At 41.9% G+C, this 15,018-nt stretch overlaps 1 protein-coding gene across 5 annotated transcripts in view; it reads left to right on the forward strand.

Moving 5' to 3' along the window:
• Positions 1-8,994, forward strand: part of osbpl3b (oxysterol binding protein-like 3b) — a 209,453-nt gene extending 200,459 nt beyond the window's left edge. For all 5 annotated transcript variants that reach the window (XM_063069575.1, XM_063069572.1, XM_063069573.1 and 2 more), the window contains one exon: positions 167-8,994. In XM_063069575.1, coding sequence (XP_062925645.1) covers positions 167-272 — 106 coding nt within the window. In that variant the 3' untranslated portion in view covers positions 273-8,994. The remainder of the gene's footprint in view (positions 1-166) is intronic.
• Positions 8,995-15,018: the final 6,024 nt, after the last annotated feature.

A 15,018-nucleotide genomic window follows, 5' to 3' on the forward strand; every position in this document is an offset into this window, starting at 1 on the left:
AATCTACAACTAACCGATTTACCCAGTTCTGTTTTGAAGCCTGCTATGGTGGGACGTAAACTTGCAGTCGCTTTGCAACCAAACGGCCACCGCGGCCTTATCTGCGGAGTTATGTGTTTTGCTCAGTTGGCACATTTGAGAAGCTAATTCAGTTTTCTACTTACAGGCACTCTCAGGAAGATGGAAAGGAAAGGTGGGTGAGCACAAATACCTATTGGGAGCTTCGGAAAGATCCAGGCTTCAACAAGATTGATGGTCCAATACTCTGGTGACGCGTCAGTGCAGATTCATTCTGTTTTCTTTGTTTCAGGACTATTAAACATTATTTATTAGATCTATCTACCTATCTATTGATCATCTATTATCTTTATATGTAATTGATTATTTATTATATATTTTTGAGTTACAAAAAAACATATCACAATAGCTTGATGCCTTAAAATTGCCAGAACTGAAATTCATCAGATTTTTGCTTCGAATATCATTTCTGTACTGCAAGATTTGGTTACTAACGGGACATAACAAGAATAGTGGGTGTATAACATCTGCAAATGTACAATGTTTTTGCTTGCAAAGAGAATCAACAAATAACTATATAAACTAGTATCCTGTTATGAATTTGCATCCTTTTTTAACTATGGCACTGAATGCTTCGAAAATCAATTTAATTCAAAGCTTCTTGCAATAATAACACATATCCATTGTACATAAAGTATGCTGTTTGTAGTTAACCTTGAGCATATAACATACTATGATCTTACAAAACAAAATCTTCAATGAAATTTACAATAAAGATTGTAGACCCCTGTTATAGTGAGACCAAAGTATTTAGCATAAAACTGCATTAACCGCAAGCTTTTCTATCTATCCTATTATTATTTTCCTTCGCTCATCTACGCATCACCACTTTGCTAAGGAATTTTGTGCTGGCTTGCAGAAGCCAGCTAAAAGGTAGCAAAGTGCAAAGAATTTTGCCTTACCCAGAACTGTAGATAGATTCAAACTCACCACCGTCTATAGATAGGTCTGTGCCTACCCCGACAGAATATTTGTAAAAGGGTAGAAATACACTATTATGTACGTTTCTTATTACTATTTGCTAAATGCACAGTCAGCTCAACTCAATTATCCATACTCTGATTGGATAAACAAAGATAATCACTTTACAGGTTCTTGATTGTGTATCAGATCCCTAATTTGCACTATTGTTGCACATTTTTTTTGTAAAGACGTTTCAGCAGAAATAGGAAACTGATCTGCTTTGTCACAATCGCTTGTTTTAATACCTGCATATTACTCACACATGGAATGGGCCTTTGGAAGTTAATAATGTGTAATTCTATTAAAAATGTTCAAGATTTTATTGAACACTATCTACCTCTTCTAATAAAACATAATTGTATTCCCTCAGCTTTTAATACAGGAGCAACACTCACAAAATCCTGGAGGAACACAGCAGGTCAGAGAGCATCCATGGGAAAGAATAAACAGTTGATGTTTCAGTCTGAGACCCTTCATCACTGTTTATCCTTGCTTCTTGAATTTAATCAGGGAGAACATTATTTGGCAGAGATGATGGGAACCTGAGAAAACAAAAATGAATCAATTTTAGCTTGTTCCTTTACATATTGAAAGTCTAGACTAGGACTAGAATATAAAAGCAAGGAAGTAATGTTGAAGCTTTATAAGGCACTGGTGAGACCTCACTTGAAGTATTGTGAACAGCTTTGGACCCATTGTCTAAGAAAGGGTATTGGACCTATACTCACTGGAATTCAGAAAAATGAAGGGGAGACCTCATTGAGACCTATAAAACATTGAAAGGCCTCAACAGAGTGGACATGGAGAGGATGTTTCCTATGATGGGGGAGTCTCAGACCAGAAGACACAGCCGTAGAATAGAGGGACATCCTTTTAGAACAGAGAAGAAGAGGAATTTCTTTAGCCAGAGGGTGGTGAGTCTGTGGAATTCTTTGCCAAAGGCAGCGGTTGAGGTCAAGTCATTGGATATATTTAAGGGAGAGGTTGATAGATTCGTCAGGGCATGAAAGGTTACAGGGAGAAGGTAGGAGACTGGGGCTGAGAGGAAAAAGGATCAGCCACGATGAAATGGGCTGAATGGCCTAATTCTGCTCTTGTATCTTATGGTGTTAAGCCCATTATGAAAATCTGCTTCCCCAATGGAGAATTCCTAAATGTTATACAATGGTAGTAACAGCAGATAAACAGAAGTCCTGATGGAGGGTCTCAACCCAAAACGTCAACTGTTTACTCAATTCATTAGAGGCTGCCTTACCAGCTGGGTTCCTCCTTCATTTTGTGTGTGTCACTTTGGATATCCAACATCTGCAGAACCTCTTATGTCTTAATACAGGATTTTTTTTTCTTTTGCTTTAAACAGTAGCACTAGTAGGGGAAAATGTGGATGTTTCAAAAAGAAATTAAGTTGTTTTTACACCACAGGATCCCCAGATGGGGTAACTGTCTTGATTTGCAACAAGAGAAAATCTGCAGGCACTGGAAATCCAAGCAACACGCACAAAATGCTGGAGGAACTATCTTGATTCGCTCTTTGGTTATAACCTGAGTAGGAATTTACCGTCAGCCCAGTAGATGGCATGTTATTGCTCTTTGCCATCTTGCCAGTGGTCATGCCAAGGTTTATCGACCAGGTTTCTATTTCAAATCTGGCTGGTTCATTATCCCTGGTTTCAATGTTACTCCTTTTGCTTCCTCTCCGCAAACGAAGTCAAGGGGCCCCTTACGCATGCAATATTATCCAAAAGTGTTGTTGGCAACTGAGATATTTTACTGAGCAATTGTTGAATTGGGTCAAGTACCACGGTAGCCTGGCGGTTAGTGCGATTCTATTACAGCCCGCCGGCGTTGGAGTTCGCAGTTTAATTCTGGCACCATCTGTAAGGAACTTTACGTTCTCCTCATGACCGCATGGTTTCCTCCCACTGCCCAAAGATCTACCGGTTAATAGGTTAATTGGTCATTGTAACTTGTCCTGTGATTGGGCTAGGGTTAAACAGTTGGGTTGCTGTTGGGCTGGAAGGGCCTGTTCTGTGCTGTCTCTCTAGATAAATAAATACAAGTATTGTAAGGGTGATACAATACATTGAAGCTGCAAACAAAAATAGAGTTATTGGGATGCAGTGGCTTTTAATTCTGAATTAGATTTGAGTATTTTATTTCTTGTGATTTGAGTATTTTAAAATAATGTTGTTGAAGTGTAGCATTTTCAGAAAAATCTGAAGTTTAAAGATACGATGAACGACTTAAAAGGGGCTTGAAGTTGATTGCTGTGTGTATTGGTGCAAGTTAACTTTTGCATCCTTTTCTATTTACAAAAATCCAGTGAGACTGCTTATACCCATTATATATTGAGTTTAATCACAGATCACAGTGATGCTGAGAAAACAAAAAGTGCATCAAATTTCACCTGTTACTTTGCATATTGAAAATCCTTGTGAAAATCTGCTTCCCAGATGGAGAATTCCTAAATATCATACAACGTCATCAGCAGCAGATAAACCAAAGTCCTGCTGAAGGGTCTCGGCCCAAAACATTGGCTGTTAATTCATTTCATTAGATGCTGCCTGGCCTACCGAGTGCCTCCAACATTTTGTGAGTGTTGCTCTGGATTTCCAGCATCTGCAGAATCTTTTGTGCTTAAGATAAACAAAGGGCTTTGTTTTAATTGTTCCTGATAAACCTATTTGTAGCGAGAATCTCTCTGCAATGTATGGCAGCGAAACATCCGTGCGCAGTGTAGAAAACAGCTGAGCTACCCCGTGGCTCCAGCAACCAGATTTTGATTCTGTTGTTTACCATTTGCCCCTCTAGCCACGTTAGTGAGTGGTGAATTTGCCACCATAGTGTGGATGAGTGGCAAGAGAATGAAATGAGTTTCAATAGACATGAGAGTGAGTAAATGTGATTGGTTAATGCAAGTACATTGGCCATGCTGAAATCATTGTATGGATAGACAATAGGTGCAGGAGTAGGCCATTCGGCCCTTCGAGCCAGCACAGCCATTCACTGTGATCATAGCTGATCATCCACAATCCTTCTCCCCATATCCCTTCACTCTGCTATCTCTAAGAGCTCTTTCCAACTCTTTCTTGAAAGCATCCAGGGAATTGGCCTCCACTGTCTTCTGAGGCAGAGCATTCCACAGATCCACAACTCTCTGGGTGAAAAAGTTTTTCTTCGACTCTGTTCTAAATGGCCTACCCCTTATTCTTAAACTGTGGCCTCTGATTCTGGACTCACCCATCAGCAGGAACATGTTTCCTGCCTCTAGCGTGTCCAATCTCTTAATAATATACAGTGCTGTGCAAAAGTCTTAAGCACATGCAGAGCTAGGGTGCCTAAGACCTTTGCACTGTACTGTATTTGTCGATGTGGAGCAGAGAGCGAGTTAGTAAATCTGGTGGGAGCAAAAGATGCTGGGAATGGCGAGGGTGGGGGGTGTGGGACAGGTGGTAGGGAAGCAGTTCCAGGAGAGGGGGTGGTATGGGTGAGTTGAGACACCAGGTGAGGTCATTTGATTCCAACAGTTGGTTTATTGGTCATTACAGAAAGTCTCTCTGGTGCTTCCCACATCCTCCCCTCTCCCTCCACCTTTTCCCACCATGATTCCCCTCTCCTTGCCTCCTTCCCATGCACTGTCCACAACAGAAACCCAGAATCAGGGTTATCATCACTCATATATGTTGTGAAATTTGTAGGGTTTTTTTTTGCAGCAGTACAATGTAATATATAAAATCACTACAGTACTGTGCAAATGTCTTAGGCACCTTTGCTATATATATGAGCCTAAGATTTTTGCACAGTACTGTAATTGAGAAATCTTTGACTTTTCAAATGATACAATTAATGTACGTATTTATGGATTAAAATTGTCCTGCACTACACAACATTCATTACACAATAAATAAAAGCCCTATTACAATTCTCCCGCATACTGCTCTGTATGCACTGAGAGAACTGATCATCTCCTCCTGGTACTAACTGGCCCTGAATTTACAGCTGAGCAAATGGGGCCAGATCCATCTTCTTCTGATTTGGTTTAGTATGAGAACTGGAGCTAGAAGCAGGAATAGATCATTTGGCCTCTTATTAAAGAGATTTAAAAGTTAGCCTTTTATTGTCAGGTACATGGAAGTACACAGTGAAATGTGTTGTTTGCATCGAGGATGTGCTTGGGAACGGCCTGCAGGTGCAAGTGCCCACAACTCCCTAACCCTAACCCTTGTGTGTTTGGACGCTGGGAGGAAACCAGAGCACCCGGAGGAAACACACGCGGTCACGCGGACTATGTGCAAATTTCTTACAGATAGTGGTGGGAATTGAACCCTGATTTTACAGCTGGCACTGTAAAGTATTACACTAACTGCTATGTGAATGTGTTGCCCCCATTCTGTACGGACTGCACCATTTAGAAAGTTAGTAGTTGAACTTTCCCTGAACTAACCCTGGATATACTTTCCTGCATTATCCCTCCACTCTCTGAATCCTTTAATATGCAATAATTTATCAATCAGTCCTGATTTTGCTCAGAGACAAAGCTTCCACAGTTGTCTTTGCCAGAGAATTCCAAATATTCACCCCCTTTTTCTTTCAAGCACCTCAGACATGATAGCATTCATGCACCTACCCTGTTAACTCCATAAGAACTTCTCACATTTCAAATCACCTCATTCTTCCAAACTCTAGAGCGAAGGCAGAGTTTGCTGCACCTCGATGCTCAGTTTTCCAGGTTCTAGGATACTGCTGAAGAGCAGTTTGATTTTCATAGCTGCCACTGAGCAGAATCTCAACTTCTCCAGGTCATTGTAATTCAGAACAGAAAGGCTGGAAATGCCGGAGGAACTCAGGAAGTCAGGCAGCATCTCCGGAAAGGAATAAGCAGTCAGTGTTTCGAGCCAAGACCCTTCAACAGGACTGGAAAGGAAGGGAGAAGAAGGCAGAATAAGAAGGTGGGGACAGGGGAAAGAAGGACTACAAGCTGGCAAGGGCCATGTGAAACCAGGTGAAAGGTCAAGGGATTAAGAAGACCTTAAGATCATAAGACAGGAGTAAATTTAGGCCATTCAGCCGATTGAGTCTGCTCTGCTATTCCATGGCTGATTTATTATCCATCTCAATTCCATTCTCCTGCCTTCTCCCCATAACTTTTGAGGCTCTTACTAATCAAGAATCTATCAACTTCAACTTTAAATATATCCAAAGGCTTTGGCCACCACAGCCACCTGTGGCAATTCCACAGATTCGTCTCCCCCTAGCTAAAGAAATCCTCCTCAGCTTTGTTCTAAAGGGACGCCCTTCTATTCTGAGGCTGTGCCTTCTGGTCCTAGGCTCCCCCACTATAGGAAACATCTTCTCCATGTCCACTCTATCCAGGACTTTAAATATTTGATAAGTTTCAATGAGATCGCCCAGAGCATGTACAAGAAGGAGGAGGAATCTGATAGGAGAGCAGAGTGGACCATGGGAGAAAGGGGGAGGGACCCAGAAGGAGGTGATGGGCAGGTGAGAAGAGAAGGAGTAAGAGGAGAGCTGGAAGGGGGAATGGAAAAGAAGTTTAGGGCTGTCCAACCCCAGCATTTTGTTCATGTTTCTGTGGATTTCCAGCATCTGCAGAACCTCTAGTGGTTAGAACAGAATGCTTGCTGTTTTTCATTGGGAAGGTATCAGCCTCTTTCCTGATTGGTCAAAACCAGCCTTCCTTTTGCTCTAGAGTTTCCATGTGTTGAGTCATCACGTATTTACTAATAAGACTTTTCCCACACTTAAATGAAATAAAGCCAGATTTTCCACTTTGCAGTAGTAAGTTTATAAACACAAAGTTAGTTTTACAATTGGCAATGTGCACTCAGGGGCCATTTCATTAGGTACTGGAATGGAACCTGGTGTGGCCTCCTTCTGCTGTGGCCCCCCACTTCAAAGTTTAACATGTGCCTTCTGGGAAGCTCTCCTGCACACCACTGTTGTAATGCACGGTCGTTTGAGTTACTGTCACCTTCCTGTCAGCTTGAACCAGTCTGGCCATTCTCCTTTGACCTCTCATTAATAAGGCATTTTTTCCCACAGTATTTCCACTCACTGGATGTTTTCTTTTTGCCTTTTGCACCATTCTCTGTAAATTCTAGACACTGTTGTGCATGAAAATCCCAGGAGATCAGCAGTTTCTGAGATACTCAAACCACCCTGCCAATTAGTGATTCCACAGTCAAAGTCACAACCCTTCCCCATTCTGATGCTCAGTCTGAACAACAACTGAACCTCTTGACTGTGTCCGCACACTTTTATGCATTGAATTGTTGCCACATGATTGGTTGCTTAGGTATTTGTCTTAACGAGCCGGTGTTCAGATGTACCTAATAAAGTGGCCACTGAGTTGTAGGTACAAGTGCATTTTCTTGGAAATTAGACAAAAGTAGTTTGACCTTGTTATATGATTAGGTCAAGTCCATGGCTAAATTCAACTTCTGGTTACTGATTTGTGAATTATTTGTTTCCTATGAATCCTGTGAATTGATACGTTTAGAATCACTGAGTTTCCTTGGTACCTCCATCCATGAACTAACCAGCAGAGATTGTACATGGAGTCCAGTAGAATATTTTGTGAGTGAAGAATAAAGCAATTGCAAAGTTCATTCTGTGCGTATGCCACAGGTACAATGTAACAAAATAACAATTAAGACAACAGTTAAAATAAAAAATACATTACATGCACAAGATGCTGGAGAAACTCAGTAGATCAATCAATATCAATGGGAGGGAATTGGGGCTGAGACCCTTCATAAAACATGATAGGTTTTAATTAATGATTCAATATCTGCTGAAATTTTATTCATGCTAAGACTGAATAGCTGAACAAGATCTTTTAAAATTTTCTAACCATTAAGCATCTTTTTAAAAAATTCATTTAAAATTCTGGTTATTGTTCTTGGGTTAGCGTCACTTGTCCAGGGTGTGGAGAATATAGTCCCCCCCCAAAAAAAAAGTTAACTTTGTAACACAGTATTAGTACCCGCAATTTATAAAATTTGCATTCAAATGAACTCAGCATTTTAAGTTAAATGTGGTGAATATTAGACAGTTACTTTTACTGCTGTTTATGAGGGAACAAAGCACTTTCTAAAGTTAACTGGCTGACTCCTGTGAAGCTATTTAATATTTTGTGGTGGTTACAGTCAAAGGTAGTTAAGGTAATCTGAACTGTAGACACACGTTCAATCAGATTTCAGTGCAATGATTGGGAATAAGGTTTAGTCAGATGTTGCATTTCATTATTTCCAGAGTGCATTTGGTTTTAGTATTTGTAAAAGGAATTCAAGTTTCCAAGTGTTTAATAATGTCATATGCATTATATTGGCTGTTTTAAACAGACTGATATTTAAATCTCAGTGTACATGAGGATATTATAAACTCTATTTTAATGCTGTATAATTGATTTTATTTGCGTAAAGTGGGGATTTGTACAATTCCACAGTTCAAATTTCAGCATTTGTTACTCATTCACTCTGAGCATCATGATGACCCGTTTGCACCTTTATCTTTGTAAGGGATTGGTGGTTTACACAGCAATTCCATTTCAAGGAATTCAAGTCCAGAATCTAATGTATTTTTATGATTGCATCATGTGTTTGTCAGAGACTGCTGCAATTCACTGTATACTCTATCACACAAATAATAAATTGGTTTGACTGAGATCATTGTGTTCTGTTTTAACAAATATTTCTTGCTTTTGGTGCTTTTCATAAAATATAACATGTCAAGTTGCCACTGACATTTTCAGAAGAGCTTTATGTGCCCTTTAAGATGATATTGCATGCTACTTTGACCATTCATTGCAACTTTAAAGATGAACCATGAACTCCAGGCCTCGGTGTGTCTGTAGATGGGAGAACTGTCTGTGTGAGTGATTGGGAGGACTGTCTGTGTCTGTGTGTGATTGGGAGGGAGGAAAAGAGTTTGTTTTGCTGAACAATGTGGACATGCTATGTCGGTGCTGGAAGATGTGGCAACACTTGTGGGCTGCCCCCAGCACATCCCTATGTCAAGATGGGCATTTGCACAAACAATACATTTCACTGTTTCAATGTATATGTGATAATTAAATGAATCTCAGTCTGAATTTACAACATTTTATAGCTCTTGTAGTCTGTGTTACATTTTACTTGTCGTCTTTTGCACATTGGTTGTTTTACAGTCATTGTTTACATACATTTTTTGTAAACTCTGTAGTAAATACCTGCAAGAAAATGAACCCTAATGTAGCAAATAATAACAGATACATACTTTAAATTTTGTTAACCTTCATCAGAAATGACACATGGCAGACTGAGAAAATATTTGCAAATAAGTTATGATCTTTAGATTTCAATCTAAAAGAATTATAGGAAAGATGTCAACAAAATAGAGAGAGTACAGAGAAGATTTACTAGAACATTACCTGGGCTTCATCACCTAATTTATAGAGAAAGGTTGAACAAGTTGGGTCTTTATTCTTTGGAGCATAGAAGGTTGAGGGGGGTCTTGATAGAGGTATTTAAGATTATGAGGGGGATAGATAGAGTTTACCTGTATAGGCTTTTTCCATTGAGAGTAGGAGAGATTCAAACTAGAGGACATGAGTTGAGAGTTGAAGGGCAAAAGTTTAGGGGTAACATGAGGGGGAACTTCTTTACTCAGAGAGTGGTAGCTGTGTGGAATGAGCTTCCAGCAGAAGTGGTTGAGGCAGGTTCAATGTTGTCATTTAAAGTAAAATTAGATAGCTATATGGACGGGAAAGGAATGGAGGGTTATGGGCTGAGTGCAAGTCGGTGGGCCTAGGTAATTGTAAGCATTCAGCACGGACTAGAAGGGCCGAGATGGCCTGTTTCCATGCTGTAATTGTTATATGGTTAAGTAGTTGTACGTAATGTAGCTGGCTGGTGGTGTAGTGGCATCTGCACTGGACTTCGAGGCGAGTGGTTCTGGGTTCAAATCCAGCCAGCTCCTTGCATGCTTCCATCTATGCTGGGTTGAGCATCAGGCTAGCAACTCAGCCGCTGGGGGAAAAAAAAGATAGATAGATATATAGATATACTTTATTAATCCCGAGGGAAATTTGGTTTCGTTACAGCCGCACCAACCAAGAATAGAGCGTAAATATAACAATACAAAACCCCCCAACAATCAAACAACAAAATGCAAACTATGCCAGATGGAAAATAAGTCCAGCACCAGTCTATTGGCTCAGGGTGTCTGACCCTCCACGGGAGGAGCTGCACATTCGATGGCCACAGGCAGGAACGACCTCCCGTGCCGCCAAGTGTTGTATCACGGTGGAATGTGGCCGAAGTCCAACAGTAAAAAGTTCAATATCCAGTCTGCAAACACATTCCTCGATCGTAATATGCCCTGGATTGCACCATCTGTTGTTAGCCAGAACAGTAAACACCCAACTCCTTTACGCTTAACACTCTCAGTGCACTTCCGGTCAGCCGGAACGGTATTACCCACCGAACTCCTCTTCTCCATAAGTCTCTGTTGTCTCGACCCGGTCCTGTTTCCTCAGCTTTGTGATCCCCTCTGTGTGTTTTCCTCCGGATTTCAGCAGGGGTGTCTACCGCTCTGTTCGCTAAGCCGGCCGGTCTTTGCTGGTCCATGGAATACACAATGCGACCTTGCTTCTGTCCCGCGTGTCGGGATGTAACCATTTCCAGCGCCAAAGAAAAGCCAAATAAAACTCTCTCTACCAGCATGTTAGAGAGGGTGCAGCTTTGACGTGTTATCTTGAGGAAAAAAAATACAAAAAATAACGTAAATTAAAAAGTAAGAAGAAGAAAGTAAGAATAGATCGGAATGGCTGTACCAGGATGCATGCACGACCGGCGCATGCGCACCAAGACAAAAGCTAAACAAATAGCAACGACACGGGAGCAGAATTAGGCCATTCATCATGCTGATTTATTATCCCTCTCAACCACATTCTCTTGACTCCCACCCATAAACTTTGATGCCCTTACTATCAACTTCCACTTTAAATATACTCAATGACTTGGCCCCCACTGCCAACTGTGGGAATGAATGCCACAGATTCACCACTGTGTGGCCAAAGAAATAACTCCTCTGCTCTTAGACTCCCTGACTACAGGAAACATCGTCTACACCATCTAGGCCTTTCAATATTCAATAGGTTTCAATGAAATACTCCCTCGTTCTTCTAAACTCCAGCAATTGCAAGCCCAGAGCCATCAAACACCTAGAACAGCATTTTGGACCTTTGGCATTTACAAATGAAATTAAAGGACAAAGTCAAGGACCCATGATGAATCTTTACAGAACACTATTTTGGCCACAGCTAGAATATAGTGTCCAGTTGTGGACATTACGTTTGAGAAAAGATGTGAAGGTCTGAGAGAGGATGCAATAAATTTGTTGGAATTATTCCAAGGATGAGAAATTTTAGTTATGAGGGCAGAATAGAGTGGAGGAGGTAGAGGAGACTTGTTTGAAGTACCTCAGATCATGAGGGGGTCCAGACAGTAGATGGGGAGATGATGATGATGATGACGTCGACTCAGGCCCGAGAGGCCAGCATCAGGCATTTTCATGCCTTACAAGGCAGAGATCGGAAGGCTGTGTGGGGCGCCACTCCTTGCGCAGACATTTTGCAGTATTTTTCTTTATTTTACAAGGTCGAGTTGCGAGCTCAACGCTCAACCCGGCACGGATGGAAAGTGTACCCGGGAGCAGCCCGACTGGAATCGAACCCGGGAACCTCCGTTCCGGAGTCCAGCGCTGATGTCACTGCGCCACCAGCCGATGGGGAGTAACTGTTCCTATTGGTGCAAGTCCATCAAAGGGAAAGCCCTTCCCAGCTTTCAGCACATCTGCATGGAGCGCTGCCACAGGAAAGCAGCATCAAAGACCCCCACCATCATTCAGATCATGCTCTCTTCTTCTACTCCCATTGGGAAGGAGATACAGGAGTCTCAGGACCTCCACCACCAGGTTCAGGAACAATTATTACTCTTCAACCATCAGGCTCCTAAATGAGCGAGGATAACTTCACTCACCTCAATAACTCTGAACTGATTTTTCATCTCCTGTTCTCAATATTTATTGTTTGTTTATTTATTTATTCTTTCGTTCTTTTTGTATTTGTAGAATGTGTTGTCTTTTGCATACTGGTTGTCTGCCTGTTGGTGTGGTCTTTCATTGATTCTATTTATGATTGTTTGATTTATTGAGTATGCCTGCAAGAAAATAAATTTCTTCGTTGCATATGGTGACATATATGTCCTTTAATAATAAATTTACATTGAACTTTGATAGTGAGAACACGAGTTTTAGAGTCCTTGGAAGTGAGTCCATGGGTTGTGGTCCAGTCACAAACGAGAGAATCTGCAGATGCTGGAGATCCAAGCGTACACACAGAATGTTGGAGGAACTCAACCTAGTCCACAGGTTGTGGAATCAGTTCAGTGTTGAGGAGAGTGAAGTTATCCACGCTGGTTCAGGAACCTGATGGTTGAAGGGTCGTAACTGTTCCTGAACCTGGTGGTGTGTGGGACCTCTGGCTCCTGTACCTCCTTCCCAATGGAAGCTGTGAGAAGACAGCATGGCCTGGATGGTGGGGGTCCTTGATGATGGATGCTGCTTTTTTGTGGCAGCGCCCGTCGTGGATGTGCTCAGTGGTGGGGAGGCTTTACCTGCGACGTACTGGGCTGTATCCGCTACCTATTGTAGGATTTTCTGTTCATGGGCACAGGTATTTCCACTCAACTTTGCAACATTGCTGAATGCTTCCGATTTTAGAAAAGGTTAAAGAAGAATGTAAATGGAGTCTGGAGGTATGGAATTGGAATTGCCAAAGAAGAAGCAGAAATTAGACAGAGGTGATTTAAATACTCATATAAATATGTGTTAAACACTCGATCCAGTCAATACTTTCAGGTAACAAAGGGCAGCGTAGCAGTTAACAAGTCACTATTACAGGTCGGGACATCGGAGGTCAGAGCTCAGGCCCGGCATCCTCTGTAAGGAGTTTGTACAGCCTCCCCGTTGGTTTTCTCAGCGTGCTCCAGTTTCCTCCCACAGTCCAAAGACGTACGGGTTAGTAGGCTGTGATTAGTTCTGCGATTAGGCTAAGGTTAAATCAGAGGTTGCTAGACCAGCACAGCTCAAAGAGCAGGAAGAGCTTGTTCCACACTGTACCTCTGAATAAATAAAAATAATACTCTATTGAGAGGGAAAATAAATGTTAGCTTTATTTGTCACTTTACATCAATGCATACGCCAGCCGGTGGTGTAGAGGTATCAGCACTGGACTTTGCGGTGAGTGGTCCCAAGTTCCAATCTGGCTGGTGCCTTGCGTGCTTTCCATCCTTGCTGGCTTGAGCATCGAGCCAGCAACTCAGCCTTGTGAGAAAATGGACAAAGTGCTGAAGAGATGTCAAGGTTGCTGCTTGATGCACCACAAGGCACAGAGAGGATTAACTGCAACATCGATGCAAACCGTGAAATGCCAGTGTACAAACAACATAGTCTGAGGATCGTGCTGGGCAGCCCACAAGGGTCATTAGCTTCCAGCAGCAACAAAGCATGTCCACAATTTGCTAACCCTAACCCAGTGATGCAGTTTAAATGCTGCACATTTATTGATTTACAAACTTTACAACATCTGGTGGTGAGGAGTTTATACTTGCCACAAGATACTACGTGATTTAGGCCAGTTCTCCATTAATTTTGGGGGGAAAAAACAACAGTTTGTAATTAACCTCATAAATTCCATCAGATTCCCACACTGAGACACCAATAGTGGATTAAATCCACTGAAGATATATATTTCATCGTACGCATCCTCGAGATTCATTTTCTTAAGTGCATACCCAACAACCTATCGAATCGCAAAAGAGAACAGCTGCTGAGGCTGGAAATCCAAAGCAACACACACAAAATGCTGGAGAATCTCAACAAGCCAGGCAGAAGCTATGGAAAAGAATAAACAGTCAACTTTTTGGGCTGAGACCCTTCAAATGAACATACAACATAGAACATAGAATAGTACAGCACAGTACAGGCCCTTCGGCCCACAATGTTGTGCCGACCCTCAAACCCTGCCTCCCATATAAGCCCCCACCTTAGATTCCTCCATATACCTGTCTAGTAGTCTCTTAAATTTCACTAGTGTATCTGCCTCCACCACTGACTCAGGCAGTGCATTCCACGCACCAACCACTCTCTGAGTAAAAAACCTTCCTCTAATATCCCCCTTGAACTTCCCACCCCTTACCTTAAAGCCATGTCCTCTTGTATTGAGCAGTGGTGCCCTGGGGAAGAGGCGCTGGCTGTCCACTCTATCTATTCTCTCTATTCACTCTATCACTCTCTATTTCCTGAGGAGACTGTGGTCCTTTAACATCTGCTGGACGATGCTGAGGATGTTCTACGAGTCTGTGGTGGCCAGTGTGATCATGTTCGCTGTTGTGTGCTGGGGCAGCAGGCTGAGGGTAGCAGACACCAACAGAATCAACAAACTTATTCGTAAGGCCAGTGATGTTGTGGGGATGGAACTGGACTCTCTCACGGTGGTGTCTGAAAAGAGGATGCTGTCTAAGTTGCATGCCATCTTGGTCAACGTCTCCCATCCACTACATAATGTACTGGTTGGGCACAGGAGTACATTCAGCCAGAGACTCATTCCACCAAGATGCAACACAGAGCGTCATAGGAAGTCATTCCTGTCTGTGGCCATCAAACTTTACAACTCCTCCCTTGGAGGGTCAGACACCCTGAGCCAATAGGCTGGTCCTGGACTTATTTCATAATTTACTGGCATAATTTACATATTACTATTTAACTATTTATGGTTCTATTACTATTTATTATTTATGGTGCAACTGTAATGAAAACCAATTTCCCCCTGGGATCAATAAAGTATGACTATTCCTCTTATTATCTTGTACACCTCTACCATGTCTCCGCTCATCCTCCTCCTCTCTAAAGAGT

Source organism: Mobula hypostoma, chromosome 17, assembly GCF_963921235.1.
Source record: "Mobula hypostoma chromosome 17, sMobHyp1.1, whole genome shotgun sequence".
NCBI classification, from domain to species: Eukaryota; Metazoa; Chordata; class Chondrichthyes; order Myliobatiformes; family Myliobatidae; genus Mobula; species Mobula hypostoma.